At 43.5% G+C, this 27,884-nt stretch overlaps 1 protein-coding gene across 2 annotated transcripts in view; it reads left to right on the top strand.

The window, feature by feature from the left end:
* The first annotated feature begins 2,976 nt into the window (after nucleotides 1-2,976).
* LOC135215035 (contactin-like) overlaps nucleotides 2,977-27,884 on the top strand; it is a 145,626-nt gene continuing 120,718 nt past the window's right edge. The window contains exons 1-5 of one of the 2 annotated variants that reach the window (XM_064249551.1): nucleotides 2,977-2,995; nucleotides 6,842-7,082; nucleotides 8,112-8,344; nucleotides 8,587-8,843; nucleotides 27,662-27,804. In XM_064249551.1, coding sequence (XP_064105621.1) covers nucleotides 6,846-7,082; nucleotides 8,112-8,344; nucleotides 8,587-8,843; nucleotides 27,662-27,804 — 870 coding nt within the window. In that variant the 5' untranslated portion in view covers nucleotides 2,977-2,995; nucleotides 6,842-6,845. Of the gene's footprint in view, nucleotides 2,996-3,701; nucleotides 3,840-6,841; nucleotides 7,083-8,111; nucleotides 8,345-8,586; nucleotides 8,844-27,661; nucleotides 27,805-27,884 lie in introns of those variants that run through there. The other variant, XM_064249552.1, reaches the window with a different exon arrangement.

Here is a 27,884-nt window from a genome sequence, read left to right as displayed (position 1 = left end):
ACACATTTTGGTCTTAATTCACTCCAAATTGCACTTGAACCACGTTGCTGTTCCTGGTTCCTAAGCACTCACTCCACAAACACAGTTACGAGCAGCAGACGACTACACTGTTTATGAGGTGCAAAGCTTTATTCCCTTAATTGTTTACTTTACTCATTATTTAGTTTAACTTTACTTTTTTACTTCAAAATGTTTATTCAATTCATGTCTATTATCCCTTTTTTGCAACCAAATTAACCCCAAAAAATTACAAATATTTCTGATGTACTTACGAGCAGACGACGCGACGATAAAAGGACTCATCATTGCCAATCTAGTGGAGCTTTACACATACGCCGATGCATTTACAAACTGTTTCCATGAATTCTAGTTGTCATAGTTAAGTCTTATACCCAGTTTGGAGGGTAAACACATACCAATTGACAGCACTGATAAACAATTGAAGAGCGCAAAGAATGCTGTAGTTCCCTTGGATAAGTAGTGGTTGGAAGTCGTGTTTACGATTGTTGTGATGAAAGTGCCCCAGCGTCTATGGGTACAAGTGGTGTGCGGATTTAGCACAAGAAATGGGAAGTTTGTTGACACAAATGACTGCAAACATCGAGATGGCGTCAGTCTTCTAAACATTTTTAATTGTAAGTAAATATTTCGAAAGCGTCATTGGGGTAGTGTGCACTGCATTGGCCACACTTTTCGTTACTCTGTTTAAATCTTAAAATATGGCCTTAATTTTTAACTTTGGAGAAAATACTTACTTCGAAAGGAGAGTAGAGGTCTTGAGCTCCTGCTATCACCACCAACAACTCATGACTGATGACCATTTCCAGTGTCAGGACATGTTATAGTACTTTTTCGAAGGGTGGCCAAAAACTCGGTAGTCAGTGAGTTGGCCAGTCCAGTCGGTTGTTTACCCTACAATTAAAAATGTTTAGAAGATTGACACCATCTCAATATTTGCAGTCACTTGTGTCAACAAACTTCCCATTTCCTGTGCTAAATCTGCACACCACTTGTACCCATAGACACTGGGGCATTTTCATTGCAACAATCGTAAACACGACTTCCAACCACTACTTATCCAAGGGAACTACGGCATTCTTTGCGCTCTTCAATTGTTTATCAGTGTTGTCAATTGGTATGTGTTTACCCTCCAAACTGGGTATAAGGCTTACATAAAACCGGGGAAATAAGTTTAATTAGCGTATCTATTTGTAATATATACATATATACATATTACAGCAATTTTATCATTACTGCATTACTATGACAACTAGAATTCAGGGGAACAGTTTGTAAATGCATCGGCGTATGTGTGAAGCTCCACTAGATTGGCAACGATGAGTCCTTTTTTCATCGCGTCGTCTGCTCGTAAGTACATCAGAAATATTTGTAATTTTTCAGGGTTAATTTGATTGCTAAAAAGGGATAATAGACATGAATTAAATAAACATTTTGAAGTAACAAAGTAAAGTTAAACTAAATAATGAGTAAAGTGAACAATTAAGGGAATAAAGCTTTGCACCTCATACACCGCGTACTCGTGTGCTGCCCGTAACTGAGTTTGTGGAGTGAGCGCTTAGGAATCATGAACAGCAACGTAGTTCAAGAGCAATTTGGAGTGAATTAAGACAAAAACATGTATAATAACAATCAAATAAGCACTGTGGAGTTTCAGTTGTGATGGCAGTAAGGATAAAACCACCGATTACAAGGTAAAAATGAATTTCAGTTCAAACCATGACCCCGGGAATAAAAAGTTTCATACTTTCATTAATATAGGCACTAAAGTGTTTTGCTGTGCTTGAGTAAGATCAATAAACGTTACATATATACGCTAACATTGTTGAAATGAGTGCTGGGAAAGATGGTGGATTGTTTGTGGTTAGAACGGCCAGTCATGCGACTGCCGCCATATTGGATTTCAAAACTGCCTTGAAAACATATTTTACGAAGAGCTCACATGCTTATTTTAGTTTGTATGGGGCTTTCATATATCACATTATGTTGACAAAACTTCAATCTTTTGAATGGTATGCTTAAAGATGTAATTGTATTCTTGTTTCACCAATTAAATATCTAGTGAATAAGGCCGAGGCACGCGATGACAATGGATCGTCTGCAGTTGTTTACCCAAATTCAACTTATTAAAGCAGATTAGTCTAACCCCAAACAATACCCTTCATTTTATGATTGGCTAACATACCAGTAGCACAGGTGTCCTTGTCCAATGTATGTTACCTACCTAAGCCTATATGTTCAAGGCTAGTGTTAACAACGAAAATGCAAGTGTACTCTAAACCTAGCTGGTAAAACTGAAGACTAGACTACTGCTGTGCCCCTCTGGTTCGGTACTAATTGTCAATATTTTGTATTTTTATTGACAGAATTTTGCAATGAATTGTTTTTCTTCAAAGACCAGCAATCTTTGACATGATTTCTTAAGGGTATGCGTGTAACTGAAAGATGGCCCCATGTGATAGTTCTTTGCGTGTGACACTGAGTATGTACCTAACAATGGAAATATGAGTTACTGGCAGTACAATTGATAAACATTATATACTAATTAAAGGCATGACAGTTATCTAGGTTGTAAATATTGATTACTAATATATTTTAGATTTGGGATATTCATCAACGTTTATAGGTACTATGATGTATGGATTAATCCCAGATTCAAAGTTTACATTGTTTATGTAATGATATATGTGGAACAACCAGATGCGATTCATCATTATCGGTGCTGGTATATTTTTGTTCCTGTGTATTTTAGATCTTTTTTTTTTTTCCCATGGTCCTTTCATGTTGGCATTTCTATTTGTTGATAAACGAATGTTCACTTCAAAGACAGGGATGGTTGGACGTCACGTTTTAGGTGTTTACAGTTGAGGAATGTAAATAAATGTGCTGCCCCAGGTTCAGGCACACAATCTGCAGCTTGCCAGTAGTATTACTGAAGCAAGTGGTGTGAATAGTTGCACGAGCAAAGTAATATAAGGTACATCAAGAGAACTAAATAGTTTTACTCTTGTGTTAGGCTTTTGAGAAGTCAACCATTTTGATATAAAGTAGACAGTAACACCTTAAAGTGAGGTGTGACTGTGATATGTTGTCATAGGAACAGTAACTAACCTATTTATATTATCTTCAGGTTGTTGCCCCAGCATCTTAAAAAAAAACAGGCTAGCCTATGAAAACTTACACTAGCTTAAAACTTATATGGAATCCAATGAAATAAGAATTATTCATAGTTTTCTTTTTTTTAATGTGTATATTAAGTACAAAATTTAAAAATAGGACACAAAAAAGAAAAGAAGTCATTCAAGAGCACAAAACAGCCATAAAATAGGGCACAAACAAGAAAAAATATATCCCAATAACATCACCATAATAGCCTGGCCTACCCAAATTATGTAATTCATTATTAAGTAACTATCATCAGCACCAGGTATTATGCTAATGATAGATGTTGTATTTAATGTTTGTGTGTATTTATGATGAGTACCATGTATGTATAAGTTTGACAAGATCATCACAGCAATGACGAATTTGCCCATTGTTGAAAGACAATACAACGTAAGTGCAGTGCTGCCACACTTTAGCTAGACTTCAATGTTATTTACAAATTGTATGGGTCCCGTTTTTTAAGTACTTGACAGTATAGTAGCACTCAGTTGTATTAATACCCACATGGATGTCCACCCAGCATCAGTGATGGAGAATCTCCAGTCTCCCGACAAGGAGGGAGTAGCAGAGTGTTCTGCTGCGTAGCAGAGCCTAGGGAACACCAAAGAAGCACCAGCTTCCATAGTGAACAACTGGTAACTTTCCATAGAGCACAGGTTAGACAGCAGGCCATATGTTGGAGGCAAATTTGTTCCAACACTCACCTTACACTTTTGATTTCTCCCCACATCTTGTACTCTTGATTACCCTTTTCTTCACCCCTTCATTAGTAAGCCACTGAGAAAACAACATTTTCATTGAGCTAATCAGGAGTCTTACTTATTCTTCACATTCCCATCCAGACAGTTCAGATGTCACTATACATCAGGAGTTAAGTGCCCATAGGAGTCATCAACACGTCTCTTACAAACAATAACACTGCTGGTGGGCAACAAGCCATTTCCCTTCTTGTACCTTACGAGAAGAACTTTGATCATTCAAGTTAATCTGTGCCTTACAGTATTTATAATCATCAGTTCAGTTGTGTGTTGTTGTAGGATGCACGAATAGGTTGGGAAAGGGAAGACTAGTATCCTAGCATTGTATTCCCAGTGAAAGTGACAAGGAAAGGTGAAATAAGTGGCTGACAGCCATTAACTGCCCAACTCATGCAAGGCTTTAAAAAATTAAGATGAAAGAGAGCAGTGGGACAGAGCACTTCATAACCTGGCTCAAATTACTCTGCAGGTACAAGGTAGAGCAATTACGCAGTAAATGAGCAATATTATGACTAAGTTCATAAGAACCACAACCTAGTCCTGTCATGTCTACATTATCAGTTTGAAACGTTGTCTGCCAACCATGGCTGAGAGCAACATTCCAATATTTCCGTGCCACCACCAACACATGGACAGAAGTTTTCACCCATATGTATCTAATTTGTCCTGTCTTTCAATTGGAAGTTGATCTTTATGAAAATATCTATTATGCAAAATATTAGAGCATAAAACCATTTGTGCATTGAAATATTCAGATTTACCTATTTTCATTGACAATGTTTCAGAAGACTCAAAATGCAGGCGATTTTACTACATCAAAAATTTAAAAACATTATTCCACAACATTCCTAGATAAAGTACCAATGAATTTCAGATCATTTCACTATCAAGAAGGCAGTGACACAGACAGTCTGCCCTCATGTGAAAGTTGTTTGAAACCACTTGATTCTAAACCTTTATGGAAAGCAAAATAATATTTGATTTTACTTAATGTTTATTGTTGCCCTGGAATGTATTTTTCTCGTATGGTAAGTGAAGTTAACAGATTGAAAAACTTAAAACATAAGCAACTTTGAGAATATTTTTTTCAATTTTGAGAAACTAATACAACACTATACAAGAATACATATTCAATGTAACAAGCAAGAAAAAAAACTTACCCTGCCAGACATGTACAGTATGCACAACACACTTGACAAAGTTGAATTAGGTGAGAGCGTCGTCTGCTATTGCTCACTTTTGTCCGCCAGCGTACTGCGCATGTGCCAGATATGCCTAATTGTTTACAAACATTAATCTCTCCTCTACCTGTTTAAGTGAAATTTTCTACCTTAATTTTTAAATTTGTGGCTGGGGTTAGTGTTCATTTGAGAAATCACAAAAAATTGTAAATTTCATATTAAAGTTCCCTATTTCCCAGTGTTGGAGATGTTATTTTTTCCCAAGGTCCTGGAAATTTATCATGCAGATTAGAGGCCGAAGGTTAAGTTTTTCATCAGCTTATCCTTACCCCAGAGGAAGGTTATCTTTGCTAGACTGTAACATGGTGTATAAATTATTCCTAGTTGAAATAGTAAAAGGAGAAAGTATAAAAAACAAAAAAATATACCTAGTCACCAAGATTACTTATACGTAAACTGGTAAACCATAGTGTAGAAGCAACATCATAATCAATGTGTACATTTTTTAGTACGTACATTGCTTTTTTATGATATTTTCTTCTGAATTTCTGTCAACTTTTTATTTTTCCAAAAAGAAAACTATTGTGCTGGCTTTGTTTGTCCACCCACACTTTCTGCTGTCTGCTGTCATATCTTTAAAATTACTGAATCTAAAGGGCTGTAAATTGGTGTGTTGTTCATCCACCCTCCAATCATCAAACATACTAAATTGCAGCCCTCTAGCCTCAGTAGTTTTGATCTTGTTTAAGGTTAAAGTTAGCAATCATTCATCTGGCAACAATATAGGCCAGGTCACAACTGGGCTGTGGTTAAAGTTTCATGGGCCGTGACTCTGACAACATTACACCAAGATCACTAAAAGAGAGATGTATTTTCAGTGGCCTTGATTATACGATGTACTGAAAACTCAATTGTGCTGAAGAAACTCTGCCGCCTTTTTTACTTATTTATATATGTACGTACTTGATAATGATGTGTAAATTATTTTCAGGTGTTGAAAATCAAATTTTTTTTCTAATTTGTAGGATCTGTATTGAGAGGATTTTAATATTCTATTTCTGTCATGTTCTTTTTGGATTTTCCTTCTTAAGCTGTGTTTTAAAAAAGTATAAAAAGTTCAATAAAATTTTATTCTTTATTTCAAAGTATTTTCTGTTGCTATGTGATAAAAAAAAGCTACTTGTAAGCTTACATCCAATATTGTACCATCAAAATCTCTCAAGGACTGCAACAGTTGTGGCCCCATCCTATTTACATGTGGTTAGAAATGTTGACCAGGAAAATTTGACACAACATGGCTGAGCAGATGGTATGTCAGTCTTCAGAAGTGCTTATTTAATATTAAATTCAATGAGCTTGAAAAAATATGCAGCAAAGACTTTTAAGTTTAAATATGGTAAGCTGGAAGTTACAATTATCATTACGTATGCCATTCTAACCAAAGTCACAGGATTTCAGTGCACTAAGACTATCAATTGTGCACAGCACAGCGGTCAAAACAAAGACAGCAACGTATTAGTTACACCACTTTTTTTTTAGCTCAAAATTGGCATGCTTCTTTGAAGATGGAGGGATTTCAATATCAGTAAATATGGTAAACAATTCTTTCTTTTTATTTTTATTTTATATTCACTATTACTTTAGTGATAGATTACCCCTCATTAATGTTTATCTGTGATACAAATTATGTGGAGTATTATATAATATTTTCTCTTTCAGTGCAATGTTGTTAAGGGACATATGTGCGCTTTTGGTGACACTTATAATTTGTGAGCAGCTACTTTATGCAGAAGGACAAAAGCCTGTGGCAAAGACAAATGTTTTATCAGAAGCAAGGGGTCCAAAAGCTGTTACTATTGATGTACAATGTCCAACAAACTGGGTGCATTATAAGTTATCATGTTACAAGTTTATGAGGTCTCCTGTCAAGACACGAAAGCAAGCAAGAATACAGTGCCAGGTTAGTTTTTTTAATGAAGAGTAAAATTATTTGTTAGTGTATTAATTCATGAATTAAGATAAGTTATGGTAATGTCATTCGTTTTAGTTCATTTATACGGTAGGCTTTTATTATCTTAATTGTAAATTATATGGTCATATATATTAATGGTCTGAATTATCTGGGAATTTGGAAGCTCTTGTATAATAACCCTGAAAAGAGGCAACTTACTTTCATGTACTTTTCGTTTTCTTCTAAAAAAAGAAGATATATTGTTGCAGTAGTGAATTTGCTACATAAAGGGGATACTGCTTTCTTGGCTTTGGTCCCACTTTTAGACTTTGAGTCTCAATACCATGTATTACATGCAATTTTGTTTACAAAAAGGTTAAAAGATCTCTCACTCAAAGGAGGGACAGGTTCTTACTACAAAGAAGTTGGATTCACCTGGGTAGGTCCAACTGGTTGTTTACTTAGCTACAAACCTGTCAAGTTCCCTTGTGTCAGACAAATTTGGGTCCCTCAATTTACAAAGGTTTAAATATCCTACTTACAAACAGTTTCGGTTTTCTTGCTTATGAACGCGCTTCCCTCACAAGCTAATTAGTGATGTTCATTTCAGAGAGGTTAAATTTCCATGATAAACAGGAACAATTCCCCTTCTTACAAATAGGCTCAGTGTCCTTGCTTAAATGCAGGTTATGGTTCTGTCTACAGATCACTTAGGTTTTCTTATTTTACAAAGATATGTAAAAGTTTTCACAAAAATAGTTTAGGTTCACCCATCTACAAATAAATTTGGTGTCAGCACTAGAACAGGTAAGTTCATGTATGTATAAACAGAACAAAAGCTGTTTTTTAAATTTCTTTGTTCTTGAGTCGTAATCTGTGTAATGCTTGATAGCTGTATAAAATACTAAAGGGTTTAAGTGCAAGTAATTGTACAAAATAATTAGTTTGCAAAATACAACTGTTTATGTGCTGGAAGGGATCGACAGTTTGCTGTTTATTAAACAAATAGCTCTTGAAGAACAAAAATTTTTTTTTCAGGCTTATGGAGAAGGTTCTGATCTTGTGAGTGTTTCCAACAAGGAGGAGCATGGGTTTTTGATACGTCACCTCCGTGAAAATGACCCCCTTTTGAGGAACTGGTATACTTCTGGTGTACAGAAGACACCAAATATATGGGAAAATGAAGGGGATGGTACATCATATCAGGATATGATGGAGGCTTTCCTACCCAATCAGGGATCTAGTCCAAAAAAACAGTTCTTGGCATACATGTAAGTTTGTATAATTCTCTCTCTCTCCTCTCTCCTCTCATCTCCTCTCCTCGATCTCTCCTCGTCTCTCTCTCTCTCTCTCTCTCTCTCTCTCTCTCTCTCTCTCTCTCTCTCTCTCTCTCTCTCTCTCTGTGCCATTTTGTCATTGGGGAATTCATGCATATACTGACAGTCATTATGTTCAAAATGCTCCTGACCATTAGTTGTAGTGCATAACAACTGAGTTTTATCTCTCATTGCAGGTATTCAGTTCAATACAAGGAGTGGGGCTTATTGATGGTGGATGGTGAAGACCCTCTTTTGTACGTCTGTGAAATACCTCAAGCCAACCTCAACAATCTATATGATGAATCCATTGAGCGTAGTCATGAATATGGCCTGATCATCAATGATCCTGAGAAGATTCCTCGTGGTCCAGCTATTATCAAGCAGCCTAAGAACACTATGTTTGATCTCGCTCGTCGAGAAGTGATTAATTATGTGTCTGTTATGTGCGTAGGTAGGTTGAATAGGTTAAATTGGAACAATATACTAACATTTTTTTAATAAGGTTAAACTTTTATTTGTTCCAATACGTAATACAAACCTTTCGGTCCTTTAACAATAGGAATGCCAGATGTAAACACTCCACTTTGCTTTCGGCCGTCTTGAGCTCTGGCTGACTGGTCGTTGATCTTTTTTCTCAGTGGGATCCTTTTGGTTTATTTTTTGTAGTTAAATAATTATGCATATACAGTGTTTGATATTAATACTAAACAAAGGTTTGTCCTTGGTTTTTCAATTAATATACAAACCCACCTTTTGTGATAGCCTTTGTAACCGCCCCTCTACTTGTGTTAAGAGTCAGCGGCTAAGGTATGCCAACATATTACGTATTTACATTCTTTCGCCCTTTAACACTGGCTCAGACCTGCATGAGGACGAGATATGTATTTAACGTAAGTGATATTGATCCTGTAACGGGACATGTATCCATCCGGAAATTACGCTTATGCTTGGGAATTACCAAGGGAACTTAAAAGGTTTGTCCGTGTTTTGTTGTTATGGTAATTTCTCTTCTTCTTCCTTTCACTTACTATCAGAAGAAGGTAGAAGGATGGGCGTGCGGTGTTGATGTTGGGGGATCTCCTCTCACTTCGGAGGGTGGCGCCCTTGGATGGGTGAGAAGTATCCTCATTACTTTAATATATTTTTCCTTATTTTACAGACTAGTGGTGATTGTGTTTTCAGCAGTATTGGTTGGATGCTCTTCGTATTGGTTATCCTAACCTTGGAATTGTACCTATGACTCGTAGCATGTTGCTTACCGATCCTCGAGTGTGTGTACTGATCCCTTGCTGATAATAATTTTCATTACCACTACTACCCGGGAGTTATGTCACTGGACGAAGCTGTCGCGCTGCCCTGTGAGGTTTATCTACTCCTGATGGTAGAAGCCTGGCAGAAGGAGAAACCGAAGAGGAAGAGAGCTTGTCAAGTTTCGTCATCCTCCTCTTCGAGATCATCATATCTTCATGCCTCCTCCCCTCCAACTTTTAAGGCTTTGCTGTAAAAGAGAAGGTGGTCCCCTGCCCCAAGAAGTCTCATCATGGGACTTCTAAGGGTCTGTCTCGCTCCGGTGAGACAGGTGGGTCTTCCGCTGGTTCTCCCCCGTCTCTCCTTCCTCGGAGAGGAAGCAGACGGGGACCATGGAGGTACCGGCCACTGCTGGTATCTCCTCTCCCGGTTCCGAAGGTTCCACCTCTGGACCAGGAACCGTCTTGGCCGCCCGCTTGCGAGTGTTACCTAGTGTACGGTCACCTACAGGTGACCGTGCAGCCAGGGTCCAGACTGCTGAGTATGCTCACCGTGTCAGGACCCAGGCACGGAGCGGAAGATGGTTGGAGTCGCTCGGGTGACTCGCCAGACCGGCAATCGCTCTTGCAGCGATCGTCCGGTGCCTAGGGCTGACGTGACGTTCCCGCGGGTCCATGCACGCAGAGACCGGTGGAGGCAGGCCATCCAGCCCTCTTTTAATTAATCCTTTTCTTTCAGAGGTTTCGGCCTCAACGAGGACTTGGGAGAGTCAGAGGACGGTATCGGCTGTCGCCTGTCAGGTGCACGACCAGTCTCAGGGGTGGCAGATGCTTCACCTGCCAGGTAGGAGTTTCGCTGCTACTCCCGCAGGTCCCTCCGGACAAGTGCAGTTGGGCCGTGTTGCTTCGGCAACTGCCCCAACTCCGTCCTGGATGGAGGACCTGTTGGTTGTCCTGAGGAAACTGGCGAAGAGGAAGTTCAGGAAGAAGAGGAAGGTGTCGCCGTCGTTGTCTGCCGCCTCTTCCCCTTCGACTTCCGAGGCCCCCCATCCGAAGAAGAAGAAGGTAGCCTCCTCCCCCCCTGAGAAGTCTCGCTCAGAGACCTCTAAGGGTCTGTCCCACTTCGGTGGGACAGTTGGGGCTTCCGCTGGTCCTCCTGTTCCTTCGGGAACAGGGCCCGTCTCTCCTTCCGCAAGGAAGATGACGAGGACCGGAGGGGTACCGGCTAACACCGGTACCTCCTCTCCTGGCGCCAGAGGTTCTGCCTCGACGTTAGGTACCGTCTCGGCCTCTCGTTCGCAAGAGGTACCGAGTGTACGGTCACCTGCAGGTGACCGTGCAGCCAAGCCCCAGGCAACCGAGTTTGCTCAGTGCCAGGATCCAGGCACAGAGCGGAAGACTGGTGGGAGTCGCCTAGGTGACTCCCACCAGGCCAGCGATCACTCTCGTGGCGAGCCGCCACGGGCTGAGGTAAGGAAGCGGTCCCCTCGGTCGCCTGGACCAGCCTCGGCTGGTCCAAGCGGCGTGATGCGCCGTGAGTACAGGCCTCACTCCCACCGTGACAGCGGACTCTGCCAGTCCCCTGACCGCTGCTCCCACCGGGACCGGGCGGAGAGGGGGACCAGCAGCAGCTCTTCTGATGCTCGGGACCTTTGCCGCTGTTCTCGGTCCAGCCGATCTCCCGGGAGAGCCGCTCAATCGCCACCGCGGGTTGGCGAGCATCTGCAGCCCCCCCAGCACGCCGGTTCTGCCAGTGGGCGAGGGGGGAGCGTCAGGTCTACTCTCCTATCCCTTCAACTTCCTTGGGCTACATCGGGAAGAGCGAGGCGATCAGGAGTGATCGTGAGGGGTGCGCTTCTCGCGCTCCCACCGCGACAGCGGACTCTGCCGGTCCCCTGACCGCCGCTGCCACTGGGACCGGACGGATAGGGGAACCAGCAGCAGCTCTTCTGACGCTTGGGACTGTCGCCGCTGCTCTTGGTCTAGCTGCTCTCCCCCAGAGAGCCGCTCAACCAGTGCAGCCCGATCGCCAGCAGCTCTCCTGAAGAGACACACTCTGTTCTTGGTCCAACATTTCTCCGCAAGAAGACCGCTGGTCCAGACCAGCAGCCCGATTGTCACCGTGGGTTGATGATCGCCTACAGTCCTCCCAGCCTACCGGTTTTCCTGGTAGGCAGGGGAGGCGCTCTCGTAACAGCTCCCCTGACACGAGACCGATGCTCCGTTCCTTGGTCCAGCATTTCTCTGCAAGAAGACCGCTGGTCCAGACCTGCAGCTCGATCGCCACCGTGGGTTGGTGATCGCCTGCAGTCCTCCCAGCCTACTGGTTCTGCTAGTAGGCAGGGTAGGAGCATCAGGTCTCCCTCACCTGTCCCTTCAACCTCCTCAGGCTACACCGGAAGGAACGAGGCGAACAGGAGTGACCGTGATGAATGCACTTCTTACAGTCCGGCCACGAGCCTGGTTCAGTCTTTGGACCAACAGATCCTCACTCAAGTGTTTGGAGGAGATCGTGGGGGGCTGGCGAGGACGAATGACGCTTCCCAGACTCTCGGAGTGACCATCACAGCCGTTCACGTGACAGTCCGGCTGGACCACGCACACAAGAGACCAGGGTGTGCTCCCCCTTCGGTCCTCTTGAGAGGTTTCGACCTCAACGAGGACTGGGACGCGTCGGAGGATGGTATCGGCTCTCTCCTGTCAGGTGCTCGCTCAGCCCCACCCAGACGACGGTCACAGTGGCAGCAGACGTTTAGCCTACAGTACGAGTTTGTAACCCTCCTCGGGAAAACGTTTTCTCCAGATGGTAACGTTTTCCTAGACTGAGCGGCCATCACCGCACAGTGATGGCTGCCCGTACTCGCTTCTCCGACTGCTAGTTCCGCTGGGAAGGCGAGCGAGTATCCAAACTTCCTCCACCATTCCCTCTCTACCTATGGCTGCGAAGGGAAGGGAGGGATCCTGCAGAGCGTTCTCCGTAGGATTCCACGTCGGGAACTGCGTTCCTGGGGGGACCTTCGGGTCTACTGGACATGAAGTCCCCGTCATTGAGGAAGGATCTTGCCCTATCCTCGATTTCTGCGGGAATTGGGAGGACCACCACCCGATGATCGTCTGATGAATTCGGTAAGGGTTTCGCCGAGTGCTTAGAATTCTTCGTAGTTTCTAGCACTCTCCGAGTGTTCTGGTCTTCTACGATCTGCAAACACTTGGGTGAAACCACAGTCCAGAGTGGGCGAGACGAGAATCCCAGATAATTGTTACTACGATAATCGGGAATCTCGCCGAATGCTCGAATTCCTGGAATTTCTAGCGTTCGAGAGAAGTACTGCTGCTGAAGGAAGAATATCTCGGGAGGGGCTCAGCCTGGATGGACCTGACGGTCCGTCGCCTCAGTAGGCGGCCAACCTCGGGATAGAGAAGAACGGGTGTGAATATCCAATTCGGTTTGAACTATCGTCTTCGGTTTCCTGTTATCACCGTAGAAGTCTTCCTTCGGGAAAACTTCTCCTTCACTCTCTTCATTACAGAATGAAGGGTGTCGGCTTCCAGGCCTTATTCTTGTTCCTTGAATGAAAGAGAATTTAGGATAGAGGTCTATGTACAGGAACCTACAAATATAATACGTATACATATTGCCCTCATGACATGATTCTGTTATCAGTTGAATTGTCCGAAGTGTAGGCACATACCGTAGTTAACTCTACGGGTTGTGACTGAGACGAATAGTATCTTCTTAATTGAACTGCAACTCGGGACTGCCCTGCAAACCTCCCAGGAGTTACCAGTTTTGATTTTGAGATACTTGTGGTATTGTTACAACAACAACACCTCAGTGTTTGCATTCACCGAAATCGGTTTCGATTAAATGCAAATGCTCGAGCGTATTTTTTTGTGCTCGATGGTACTAGCCGAACGCATTCCTTCTTGGAATGGATTACCTGGCAACTCAGGATGATGAGTGAGCGAGAGCTAGCGGTGTATGGGCTGCCTGCCGCAGCCCAGTACCAGCTGGCTCTCCGAGATACCACGGTCGGATTATGTGTCTCTCCTCTGCGATGATTGACTACCGAACCGAATCTCTGCCCGTCAATCGCAGACTTAGGTCTCTGGTTGGCTGGAATTCTCGCATACGTGAATGACCATCTCTACTGCATCGCCTTGGACATTGCGAGAATTTTCAGACAGAGATATCTCAATAGACTCGCTATCATCTTTCTGTTTACCGCACCGTAACAGAAGTCTGTAGCCTAGTCTCCCACTGCATCGCACTTGCCGCTGCGATAATGCGGAATGATTTCTTCAGACATCTGAGTTTGTCTTCTAAATATATCTCGTATTCGTAGGTGTGCACTTGTTCATTGTTCACCCCGAATTGTAGATGTATAACGGAAGACATCGCCTGTTCCCCGCCCTGCCAGCTCTACTTCCAAGTATATAGATGTCTTCCCTGGATAAAGCTGGGAAGAAGATGATGATGATTCAGCCCATGAGAAGCGGTTCTTCAGGCAGTACAATCCCTGTGCTTTCATTACTGAAAGCGCTCCGCTTTCATTACAACTCCGACTTCTCACCGAACAGCAATGAAGTAGCGGTTTAGCGTTTTCCGTCCTCTGTAAATAACAGGGATTAAGCCGTCTTTGTGGGTTGGTGTCATCGGCGGGACTTTTCTACGTTCAGAATCTTGAGAGTTAACTTCTCTCGATTCGGGTGTAAAGACGTAGGTCTGCATTCACCTATCGCCTTCGTCTTCAACAGCACATAGTATTGTCTCTCCTTAGTTGAGATTCAACAACTATGAGAACTTCTGTCTTGCCATCAGGGACCTCGGTCTCTAGAAGGCAATTGACTTTCGTCTGTTGGGCACATGCCCTGAGAGAATCATCATCTTGCCTTCCGGCATCGGTGGCAACAGATAGACGATTTGTATGGTCTCTCGGCATAACCCTTCAAAAGGCGAGGGTCACGTGACTATGCCTCGGATGCAGGGACAACTCGCCTCACACAACCGAACGCAGTCAGTCGGCAGCTGTCGAAGCGTCCAAGACTGTCACGAGCTACGCTGTGGACTTTGTATCGGTTGTTCCAGATCAGTTATTACTTCGTCCTACTGGTGTGTTCTGGTACCCATAACTATCGACACCCACCATGGAGTGTCGGTGTCTTTATCCACTGCAGCGACAAAGAGACTTCGCCGCAGTGGGGTATGAGACCGCGAGAGACTTCGCTGCAGTGGGATACGAGACCACTAGACACTTCACTGCAGTGGGATACAAGACCGCGAGACACTTCGCTGCAGACGGATAGACCAGTATGGGTACTGGACATCACTCCGAAGAATATGTCGGACAGGAAGATGGATAGGTCATTGCGACCATATCCTTCTTTCCCTTCGGAACTGCCCACAGGTCCTTAGAACTTCATTTCCCTGGATCAGTGGTGGATGCTTGCAAGATGTGTTTGCTTACCCAGCTCCTTGAGAGGACAAGTTGCATCTCGTCCTTGGTGTGCATTTGTAGAGGTAAGAAGGATGCGAGAGTGACTGGCTCTCCCCTTTCCACGCCTTGTCTCCATTCCTCGTCCTTCAGGTTGAGGATAGGACTCGAACTCACACTGGCTGGTCGGACGATTGATGCGGTAAACCTATACATAAGCATCCTTTTTATGTTTCTTATCAGAATCATAGAAGCAATCCCACTCCTTCCTCTAGCAAGGGGAGGAAGGAGACTGACAATAATGCAAACCCTTCCCAGAACTTTGCATTAATGTATCCGATGCCAATATTCTTCACAGCCCTTTTTCGGATGAGTCACGATCCCTCACTCATTTCGAAAAGGCCCAGAAGTCTGACTCTTGATCACGCAGCTCCTATACTCCGATCAAGTTGTCAGAGGCAGCAGGGCACTCCTCACTCTTACGACCAGGAGGAGTAGCCTAGGTGCGCAGAACTCCAGTCAGTTCTAGAGGCTCACTCAGATTCCTCCCACCAATCAGTGAGTCTTCCTATTGTTAAAGGACCGAAAGGTTTGTATTACGTATTGGAACAAATCACAATTTGTCGAAAATTGTATTTTTCCTAACTATAGACATACGTGAGGTCCTTTAAGGGGACCGTCCACTATGTTGTGTATTTTTTTATTTTTTTTATTATACAAAATACATAATTTCCATATATGTATTAGATATATATAATACCTTCATCATACAAAAATTTCAAGTCATTTGAGCAAAAACTTTTAGTTTTATTAGCAAAAATTATTATTTAAAAAAAATTTAGGTAGCAATTTCTCCACTAATGACATCAGTTGTATTGAAAATCATACCATAAAAAGTCTAGAAACTCAAAAAAATCGTTAAAAAAAAGAAAGAGAGAAAGAAAAAATTGGCTCACAAGGAATTATGGGATTTTTATTCCTCTTCCCAATGATATCTCCCTCTCTAAAATTGGACAATAAATAACCGAGTAATGGCTACCAACATGCGAATAAGTATGTTTTTGAGTTATGAGCTCCCAAAGATTTGCTATGTAAATTTTTGCTTTTCTCTTAGAAAAGTCAAAACAACATTATTATAATTACCTTATTTGTACTTTTATTGTTGATTTCTTCATCAAGGCTCTTGGTCCCCCCCCAAAAAGGGGTATTAATACCCTAAGCATACTAATACATTTAGTGTATGGGTGTCAGGAGTTGTCAGCTCCCTCATTGTTGCCAGGGTTTAGTTAGAATGCTCCAGCTTTGTACTCTTTTTCATCTTTCTCTCTCTTCTTGGTTATTGTTTTAGCTTTCTGCTTACTTCTTGTTCTTTCTTTGTTATAAATTGTAAGTGACGTGTCTGTATCAGGGCTTTTTCCAAATAACTTTACCATTAAGTTCCTATGCAAGTATCGAAAATTATTTTATAAAATTGTCAACCTTGATCCACATTTCACTCTAAACAGGCCAAAAAACCTTTGCTTGGGGCATTTCATCCAAAGCCTGGAATGCAGTGATTCATTTGGATTTTGAGTCCAGCCATGCAGGCATCTTTGCAATAGTTGGGGGTCAGACAAAATATTGAAAACACTTCTTGTGTGTGCGAAGCTCGTAAGGTATTCCTGAAAGGTGATTTTTCCTTGTTTTATGTGATGGTATCTCTTCTTTTTTGGCATTGGCTTTATTGTAGAAACACCAGGATTCAGGGCCAGCAGGGCACATATGATGTGCTGGATGTTCATCATCAGATGTCATGTGAAAATAAATAGCCCAAACAGCTTTTTGCATCTGATCTACTGTTGTATTTACATTATTTCTAATTGCCATACCATAATATGCTTGAATATTATTTATAATAACTTGAGTCATTTTGTTTTTTCCTGATAGTAAACTTTTCATTTGTTTGCCACTTTTTGTAGTTATGCATTCACTTACTTCAGATTTTACTTTCATGAGCCTGTGGCTCATTCTCTTTTGGCCATGACAAATACACTCTTCTTTGTTTATCTTTACACCTTCATATGGCCCTTTGCCATGATTCAGTTCACACAATGCATTGTAGGCGCTAGAGTCACCATCACCAACAAATGTCTTATATCTGAAACCAAGATTCAATGATCTCATCCAAATTCTCCTTGCTTCTTCTGCTTCCATGGCACCAGATTTTCCATCATAGTTTTTATTGCATTATGTTCTTGCTCTTTTCCTTCCTCACATATTTTACAATAGTTACACAAAACTTCACAATCAAGCACTTTCCCGGTGAATACATCAATTACAAAACCTACATCTACATGTGACTTATGACCCCTAGATAACCAAGTTCCATCAAACGAAACATCAATATCGATCACACCATTTTCCTCAGGTTTTGCCAGTTCATTTTCTATAATAGTTCCTCACATAGTCATACGCATATTTTTGCATATCATTGTAATGAGTTTCCATTTTTTTGTAAAGATAATCACTGTCTGTTGGCATCATAAGATCCAAGCTGACAATAGGCTTCCCAAAAAACAAAAAAAAATCCTCCCATTTTAGTTTCACGAACCTGACTTTGTCCTTCCTACAACACCAGTAATAAGTGAATTATAAACTTCTTGCAAATTTGTTTCACCAAATTTATGATAATGTGTTCCTTCCCCATGACTCGTTGGGGGGATGTGGCTAATGTTCTTTTGGCAACCATCACAATACGTATACACGAAAAGTTGAGTCCCATCTGTCTCTCTTTGCATGTACACTGACTTTCTGTCTACATTTTCGTTTTCTACACATCACATTTCCCATAAGTGCTTCTAGTTGTCTTCTTGAAACTATAAATTTTTCGTCATAATCAAGTACAGTAGTACCTCGAGATACGAAAGGCTCAACTTACGAAAAACTCGAGATACGAAAGCCAATACAAAAAATTTAACGGCTCTACATATGAAAAGTTTTCACGATACGAAAGGTTTCTGAAAGTCCGAGATTCGCCCGAACCACCGATAACAATTTTGAAACTCGCGCGCCGCCAACTTAGTAGACTCGCCACCATCCTCCTGCTCTCCCATTGGTTCCTGATGCTAGTCACTGCCATGAGATCCTTCTCTCCTATTGGACAGCATCCCTCCCATCATGCATCTATGTACGTATACGTACATAGATTCTTTTTCTTCCGCCCAACACCACTCCTCTCCTCCAGCCCATAGACCAGCAAGTGATAGCGAACTTTAAGAAGCTGTACACGAAACATCTTTTCAAGAGATGTTTCGACATCACCGATACCACAAACCTCACCTTGTGTCAATTTTGGAAGGAGCATTTCGACATCGTCATTTGCATCCGACTCATCGACCAAGCTTGGCAGGAGGTTTCGAGGCGAACCTTGAATTCCTCGTGGAGGAAACTCTGGCCTGATGCCGTATCCGCCCGAGACTCCGAGGGATTCGACGTGGGCGAAGCTGGTACTGCAGGGTCAGAAACAGTTGACAATCCCGAAACTGTTTCCCAACCAGATCTTGACGAGATCATTGCACTCGGCAAGTCCATGGGGCTGGTCGTCGATGAGGACGACATCAACGACCTTCTCGAGGAGCACCAAGAGGAGCTTACGACGGATGACCTGAAGGAGTTGGAGGCCATGCAACATAACGTCGTTCAAGAGGAGTTCTCTAGCAGCGGCAAGGAAGAGGAGGAGAACCCTATGACAACGGCAGAAATTAAGGATGTTCTAGCCGCTTTTCATAAAGTGCAATCGTTTATAGAAAAAAGACACCTCGAAAAGGCTCACACAGGTCGTATGCTTGCGCAGTTCGATGACGTTTGCCTGAGTCGTTTCAGGAACATTGTGAAAAGTAGCAGAAGCAATCTTCCTTGGATCGTTATTTTTTAAAGAGGCCTTTAGCATTAGCAGGAGTAAGCAAGGAAGAACCAAGTGATAAAAAACAGAAAGTTGAAAGCAAAAAAGAAGAACCAAGTGATGAAAAACAGAAAGTTGAAAGCAAAAAGGAAGAACCAAGTGATAAACAGAAAGTTGAAAGTGATGAAGTTGAAATTCTGTAAAAAAAAAAAAAAATAAAAAAAAATAAAAAAACGTAAAAGTAAAAAAAAGTTAAAAAGAAAAAAAAAATTTAATTTTAGTTTTTTGTATGTAAAGTTAAGTGTTACAGTTTTGTTAATGTGTTTCGTAAATTTTAGTTTATGTATGTTTTCCTTACATTTTTTTATGTGTTTTCGTAAAGGTAAGTGTACGTACGTATGTATCTGCCGTTTGTCCTCCTCCTCCTCTGCCGCCACTTTCGGAGATAGCCTCACTCGAAAGGTAAGCTTCCACATTTTATGTACAGTATTTGTATACCGTGTACACTAAAACACTTTATTTACAGGTTAATTTGCATTTCGTTATTAAGTTAGGTATTGAATGGTCCAAATTGTTGTAGTATTTCACTGTTTATAGGTCAATTTAGCTTTAGTATGAAATTTACTGGGGTGTTTTTGGAGGGCTTGGAACAGATTAGCCATTTTACATGTAAAATGTGGTCCAAGATATGAAAACCTCATGATACGAAGGGCGCCTCGGAACGGATTAATTTTGTATCTCGAGGTACTACTGTATATCACTTTCATCCACTTCAATAATATGATCAGCAACTGGCAGTGAAATTGAGGCCTCACTTACAATGTGTGAGGTTGAAGGCCTCTGGCTAACACATTGTCCTTCACCCTCAGTAGCTGATGTTGACAGTGTGACATGAGACTCATAATCATGTATATATCACTTTCATTCACTTCAATAATATGATCAGCAACTGGCAGTGAAATTGAGGCCTCACTTACGTCGTGTGAGGTTGAAGGCCTTGGGCTAGCACATTCACTTTCACCCTCGGTAGCTGATGTTGACTGCGTGACACATGACAATGATGTGGATAGTGTGACACGAGACAATGAGGGAGCTGATAACAATTAATTTTCTTTTTTGTACATGAACTTTCCTGTCAGACATATACTTAGCTTACGTCTCTGACGTCACGACAGAATTCAAAACTCGCGGCAAACACGACAGGTAGGTCAGGTGATCTACCTTACCCGCCGCTGGGTGGCGGGTGTAAGAACCAAAGTACCTTTCTTGCCAGATTTTTTCTGTCGGTGTCGACCACACCTGTTGTCGGTACCTCTTGACAGTTGGATTCTTTTCTCGTTTTTGCCCTGGATTGTTTCTACGGACTTTTGGTGAAGTACCTGATCTTTTGGCCTGGCATTCGCGATTTGTGGACCGTTATTTGACTTTTCTTTGGATATTTCTTTGGAATCATGATGTCTGATGTTGATACTAAGAAATCTGCTATGTTCAGAGTTTGTTGTATGGCTGAGTGTAAGGTGAGGCTACCGAAAGCTGCGGTAGACCCTCACACAGTATGTTTGAAGTGTAGAGGGAATGAATGCACCTTTAATAATCCTTGTAACGAATGTGAAAAGCTGAATGAGGATGAATGGAAGTCTTTGTCTTCCTACTTGAGGAAGCTTGAAAAGGATAAAGTTAGGAAAGCTTCTTCGAGGAGCAGTAGTAGATCTCGTATTAGCGAGTTGGATGTAGATAATCCCATTTTAGACATAGCTCCTTTGTCAGTTTCAGCTCCTGCTCCCTGCATCGAAGCCGAAGATGCGCCTTCGGAAGTGACCTCCATGAAAGCCACCATTCGCAGCATGGAGATGAAAATCAAACATTTGGAAGGTAAGAGTGATTCTAATAGTGATTTGTGCAGTGATCCCAGTGCAGTGGAGGGTGCGTCTGATCAGCTCCCTAATGCTTCCAGGCCTAGACCTCTTCCAGACTCCCAGTCCCAGTGGAGGAGGAAAGTCGAAAGCCGCAGGAAGGTTAGTGAGCATCCCCACCGGTCAGGTGTCCCCTCGGTAGCTCCTGTTGCTCGTTCCCAGGCTACCTTGGATCGCGCCAAGAGAGAAGTCTTGCGCCAATGCTTCTCGTCTTCGCCTTCGCCTAAACGAGGATGGAGCTCTTCGGAAGCCTCGCGCCCTTCGAAGAGAGCCTGGAACGCTCCCTGCTCCCTTCCCTCCAGCCCTGAAGTTTTTTCGGAAGAGCCTGAGGTGGAAGCGAAGAAACGGAAGAGATCTCTTGAGTATCGTTCCCCGAACAGAGATCGAGCCTCGTCACCTGTTCAAGATTTTGTGAAATCTCCTGCAAGGGTGTTGGCTAGTCTTCAGGCGCAGATTTCGGCTCTGGCTGGCTCTCTTTGCGTGTCTTCTCATCGTAGGAAGGACGTCTCGCTTCCTGTAAAGAAGTCCAGGCTCCCCTCTCCCGACTCTCGCTATTCGACGGAAGTGGCCCACTCGCCTGTGCGTTCGTAGTCTCGCAGGAGACTTTCTACTTCATACAAGATCCCGGCTGCGTCTCAAGCACCAGTCGCCGACAGGACAGGAGTCTTTGTTTTTCCTTCGGACAAGGAGCAGGCTTCTCGTAGGAGATCTTCGCCCTACAGACGCTCTTCTCGAGACAGGATCGCTCCCCTTGATAGGCACCAAGAGCCTAGTAGGCGCTACTCGCCTCGTAGCCGCTCCTCATCTCGCATCCACTCTCCTGTTGACAAGCGCCCTAAATCGGACAGGCGCTCTTCTCTTGACAGGCGTCAAGAGCCTGTTAGGTGCGTTTCTCCTGGCAGGCGCTCTTCACCTGACTTTCACTCTCCTCGGGTCAGGCGCCGAGATCATGGCAGACGCTTCTCCCCTTGTAGGCGCTCACCTAGTAGGCGCTCGTCGCCAGAGAGCCTCTCTCCTCGGTTCAGGCGCCAAGAGCCTGGTAGCCGCTTCTCTCATGGCAGGCGCTGTTCGCCTGGTAGCCGCTCTCCTTTGGATAGGCGCCAAGAGCCTGATAGAAGTTTTTCTTCAAACAGGCGCTCTGCTCCTGACAGCTGCCTTACTCCTGTTAGGCTCCAAGAATCTGGAAAACGCCCTCCTCAAGACAAGAAGGATTTTGCGAGTAGGCAAGTTCCAGAAGTTTTGTCTCCAAGAGTCAAACCTCATACTTCAAGAGACTTTTCTAAGGGTAGTCGCGCCTCTAAGGATCATGAGGGTTCTTCAGCTGAGGAAGAACAGGATCCCTCAGAAGAAGAAGGACCAAAAGACTCCTCTGTTTCCTCGTATAAGAGGTTGACAGATTTGCTCCTTCAAGAGTTTGGAGATATCCTTTCTCCTGTGGCTCCTCCTTCTCCTCTTTCTTTATTCTCCGCTTCAAAGACTTCGAAGGTTTCATCTTGTGTAAGGATGAAACCGACTATTTCCATGAAGAAGGCACTTAGAGGTTTTGGGGAATGGCTCCTTGCTAAGGAAGAGAAAGGGAAGACTGTTTTCTCTTTCCCTCCGTCTAAACTGACTGGCAGATTAGGATTCTGGTACGAATCGGGGGACCCGTTAGGCCTCGCTCTCCCTTCATCTGCTGACTCGGACTTCTCTTCACTGGTGGATTCCGCTCGTCGATCTGCCCTCCTGTCTGCCAAGAGTACGTGGGGGATGAACGAACTTGACCACCTACTGAAGGGAGTGTTCCGAGTCCTGGAAGTTTTCAACTTCCTTGACTGGTCTTTAGGAGTTCTGGCTAAGAAGACCCAGACCCTGGATTCCCTGTCTCCTGAAGATCTTAATTGCGTCCTCACTTGCATGGACAAAGCAGTGAGAGACGGCTCGAGTGAAGTCTCTTCACTGTTTGGAGCCGGAGTGATAAAGAAGCGGTCAGTTTACTGTTCGTTTCTCACTAAGGCAGTTTCACATGCACAAAGGGCCTCACTTCTTTATGCTCAGCTCTCTCCTCTTCTTTTCCCCAAGAAAATCATTCAGGATGTCTCGAGTGCCTTTTCAGCCAAGGCTACTGAGGACATGTTAGCCCAGTCGGCCAGGAAACCTCGCTCTGTCTTCCAACCCAAGACCAAGAAAGAGACTCCTCTGAGGCAGGAGCCCTTTCGAGGAGGACCCGCTGCCAGAGTTTCTTCAACCAGAGGATCTAGACCTTTTAAGAGAGGTAAAACCTTCCTTCTCTAGGTCAGTCAGAGGGAAGAAATAGCGATCAAGGACTCCAGACATCAGTGGGTGCCAGACTACTGAAATTTGCCGACGTCTGGGCCCACAAAGGGGCAGACAATTGGTCCCTGTCGATTGTCAGCAAAGGATACCTCATTCCCTTCTCGTCAAGGCCACCATTGACGACGACTCCGAGGGAGTTGGTGGCCAGGTACAAGGACCCCATCATGAATCAAGCCCTTTCTCTAGCAGTAGATCTGATGCTAGAGAAGGAGGCTATAGAACTAGTGGAAGATCCCCGCTCTGCGGGTTTTTACAACAGACTATTCCTAGTTCCGAAGAACTCAGGAGGATGGAGACCGGTTTTGGATGTAAGCGCCCTGAACGTCTTTGTGGAAAAGAGGAAGTTCGCCATAGAGACAACTTCCTCAGTGTTAGCGGCTCTTCGTCCAGGGGACTGGATGGTGTCACTAGACCTTCAGGACGCTTACTTTCATGTGCCGATCCATCCTTCTTCACGGAAGTATCTGAGATTCATGAGGGGAGGAAACATCTTCCAATTCAAGGCCTTGTGCTTCGGCCTGTCGACTGCACCCCAAGTGTTCACGGGGTTAATGAAAAACGTGGCGCAGTGGCTACATTTGGAGGGAGTGAGGGTGTCGCTCTACCTCGACGACTGGCTAATCAGAGCAGAATCACAAGAAAGATGTCTGGAGGACCTTCAAAAGACCCTTACATTGGCAAGTTCTCTGGGACTTCTGGTGAACTTCCAGAAGTCTCAATTAATCCCCAGTCAAGAGCGGATCTATCTGGGGATTCGGATAGTTTCTCTGGCTTTTCGGGCTTTTCCGTCGCCAGAGAGGATAACTCGTTGCTACGAGAAACTAACGACCTTCCTAGAGAAAGATGCATGCACAGCGAGGGAGTGGATGAGTCTGCTGGGGACACTCTCCTCGTTGGAGCAATTCGTTTCTCTAGGAAGGTTGCATCTCAGGCCTCTACAGTTCTTCCTATACCAGAACTGGAGGTGTCTCTCCCTAGATCTGGAGTTCTCCTTCAAGATCTCAAGGGGAATCAAGAGGGACCTTCGGTGGTGGACCAACCCACTCCGATTTGTGGAAGGAATTTCTCTGTACATGCCGAACCCCAACCATGTGTTGTTTTCCGACGCGTCAGAAGCAGGTTGGGGAGCGACGCTCGGGACAAGAGAAGTGTCAGGCACCTGGAAGGGGGATCAGGTGTCCTGGCACATCAACAAGAAAGAGTTGATGGCAGTTTGGATGGCATTAAAAGCCTTCGAGCCCCACGTCCGAAATGCAATAGTTCAGGTCAATTCGGACAACACCACAGCCTTGGCGTACATCAAAAAACAGGGGGGGGACGCACTCCTTCTCCCTGTACGAAACAGCAAGGGATCTTCTGCTGTGGTCTCAAGCAAGGAAGATCAGTCTTCTCACCAGATTCGTACAGGGAGAAAGGAACGTCAGGGCCGATCTCCTGAGCAGGAAGAATCAACTCCTGCCTTCCGAGTGGACCCTCCACTCAGAAGTATGCCAAGACCTGTGGAGAAGATGGGGCAGGCCTCACATTGACCTCTTTGCAACAGCAAGGAACGCAAGGATAGAACTTTACTACTCCCCGATCTCAGACCCAGGGGCAGTATCAGTAGATGCGTTTCTCCTAGACTGGACAGGTCTAGATGTCTACGCCTTTCCCCCCTTCAAAGTACTGGGACAAACCCTCAAGAAATTTGCTATCTCGGAGATGACAAGAATGACGCTAGTAGCTCCATTCTGGCCCGCCCAAGATTGGTTCACAGAGGTACTGGAATGGTTGGTGGACTTTCCAAGAGCACTTTCACAAAGACAAGATTTGCTCAGACAACCCCACTTCGAACAAGGTATCACAGAAACCTCCCCGCTCTCAATCTGACTGGCTTTCGACTGTCAAAAGTCTTGTCAGAGCGAAGGAGTTTTTGACAAAAGCTGCTAAGGCTATCGCCTCAGCTAGAAGACCTTCGACCCTTAAAGTTTACCAGTCGAAGTGGGACGTCTTTCGCCGGTGGTGCAGGAACCAGAAGTTTTCCTCTTCCAGTACCTCTGTGACTCAGATCGCAGACTTCCTAGTTTTCCTCAGAGAAAAATGCGGTTTGGCAGTATCTACCATCAAGGGCTACCGGAGCATGCTGGCAGCAGTGTTCAGACATAGGAACTTAGATCTTTCAAATAACAAAGATCTGCATGATCTATTAAGATCTTTTGAAACTGCCAAGAAAACTTCGACCGAAGTTCCAAGTTGGAATCTGGACGTGGTTCTTCGTTTCCTGAGGTCCTCTAGGTTTGAGCCACCCCAGTTAGCCTCCTTCAAAGATCTTACGAGGAAAGCTCTGTTTCTCATGGCTCTGGCTTCTGCTAAAAGGGTTAGTGAGATTCATGCCCTAGAAGGAAGGGTAGGTTTCAAAGGAGATTCCGTGATTTGTTTCTTCCTTCCTTCGTTTTTAGCAAAGAATGAGAACCCCTCAAATCCTTGGCCAAGGAGCTTTGAGGTTCGTGGATTATCTGCCCTAGTAGGGGGAGAACCCGAAAGAACTCTTTGCCCTGTTAGGAGTTTAAAATACTATCTTCAGAAGAAGAAAACCCTTAAGGGAATTGAAGACAGACTATGGTGCTCTGTAAAGGACCCCAGCAGACCATTGTCTAAAAATGCGCTGTCTTTCTTCATTAGAAGTCTAGTGAAAGAAGCACATAGATCTTGTAATGAAGAACATTTCAAGCTCCTAAAAGTCAAGGCTCACAAAGTGAGAGCCATTGCCACTTCCTTGGCCTTTAATAAGAATATGTCTCTTCAGAATCTGATGAAAACTACATTCTGGAGATGTAATTCAGTATTCGCCAACAACTACCTTAAAGACGTCCAGTATTACGTATGACGAGGTGCTTCGCATTTTTTGGCTCGTACGTATCGGCGGATTCGGTGCTGGGGCAGGGAGCTGGAACATATCCTTAGTAGTTTTTTCCCTTGTTTTTGGTATTGAGTTCATATGGTTGTATGAAAAATGATGCAGGTAGGCATCTTTTTTCTTTTCGTAGTACTAATAACTGTAGTTTGGTTAGGTGATCGGATTTGCTTTGAAGCTCCCTGCGTTGGTAGTGGACAGGTTCTGTCATAGAAGAGGGCGAACCCCCATTGACATGATCCAACTTGGATTCTACTAAGTAAGCGGATATCAAGTCCCATTAGTAGACCCAAAGAGTCTTTTCAGCTGTAGGTCACGCCCTCGCTGTAGCTCTTATGGCTATGCAGACTAATAGACAGTACCTATGAAGTCTTCAGCCTAAACAGGTAAGAACCAAGGTTATTTTTATCCTACAACAGGTGTTGTTTACCTTTTCTTTGTTATTTTCTGTCTCTTACCCTCCACCAAGGGTGTCAATCAGCTAAGTATATGTCTGACAGGAAAGTTCATGTACAAAAATGATATTGTTATTTTACAATAAAGTTTTGTACATACTTACCTGGCAAACATATACGATTGTTGGCCCGCCCAGCCTCCCCTCAGGAGACAGGTGTAAGGGAAAAAATCTGGCAAGAAAGGTACTTTGGTTCTTACACCCGCCACCCAGCGGCGGGTAAGGTAGATCACCTGACCTACCTGTCGCGTTTGCCGCGAGTTTTGAATTCTGTCGTGATGTCAGAGACGTAAGCTAAGTATATGTCTGCCAGGTAAGTATGTACAAAACTTTATTGTAAAATAACTATCATTTTTTTTTCTTTCAGCACACTCCTGGCCTTTGCTAATTTTGCTAGCCTTAGTTGCTTAGTAGCCTTCTTGATCTTAGGTAACTTCAGCATTGCTATAAGTTCACTAGGAAGTTATAAAAACAATGTAAATAGCTAGTAACCAAACGCAAGTGCGTGCAACTCCTTTGACGTCTGTGGAGTAACAGTCATTCTCTCGAGTCTCGCCTATAACTGCTCTGAGCAGCTCTCACACTACCTTTCATTGCTACCAGATGTATGAGAATTTCGAACAAAATCTGAAAAAATCGCTGTTCATATGCAAAAATAAACGCAGAAACGATCCTGTCAAAGTTAGTCATACAGACGACGCAGTTACGATGACGTCATCATTTAAAAACCGCTATATCTTCATTATTTGTAAAAATAATTGGCTGAAACTTCTGGGAAGCACGCAAGGCATGTTTCTGCATAGATGCAAATAATAACTCTATTTTTTATTTTTTCAAGTTGACATGTCATCCGCCATAGCAGACGGTCCCCTTAACAAATATGCCCACCTCATGCCACCCCTCAATCTGAACCTGGGCCGAAAGGCAAAGTGAAGTGTTTACATCTGGGCAGGCTAGCCTGCCCCATGGTAGTTACTGCCTAACCACCTTGTTCAAGATTCAACGGCCGTAAATACATTCTTATTGTTAAAGGACCTCAGGTTTGTATAGTTAGGAAAAATACTATTTACAACAAATTGTGATTTTTAATAGCTGTTACAAGAACTAATTTTTCCCAATTTTCTTTCTTAGCTGAAGGATATCCTCATCCATCGTATGACTGGTATAAAGAAACCTATGAGGACAATAAACTCACACCTAAGCGTATAGATCCTCTGCAAGACCCTCGATTTACAGTTTCCGGAGGAACCTTAATAATAAATAATCCCAAGCAGGTATGAATTAAGGAAATATCCATTCACATGTTGATATTACTGTTGTAGAGAAACATACAATTTATGTCTACTTAATAAGG

Source organism: Macrobrachium nipponense, chromosome 19 (genome assembly GCF_015104395.2).
Source record: "Macrobrachium nipponense isolate FS-2020 chromosome 19, ASM1510439v2, whole genome shotgun sequence".
Taxonomy (NCBI): Eukaryota; Metazoa; Arthropoda; class Malacostraca; order Decapoda; family Palaemonidae; genus Macrobrachium; species Macrobrachium nipponense.
Note: the sequence above shows the minus strand (reverse complement) of the source record. Positions and strands in the feature narration are given on the sequence as shown.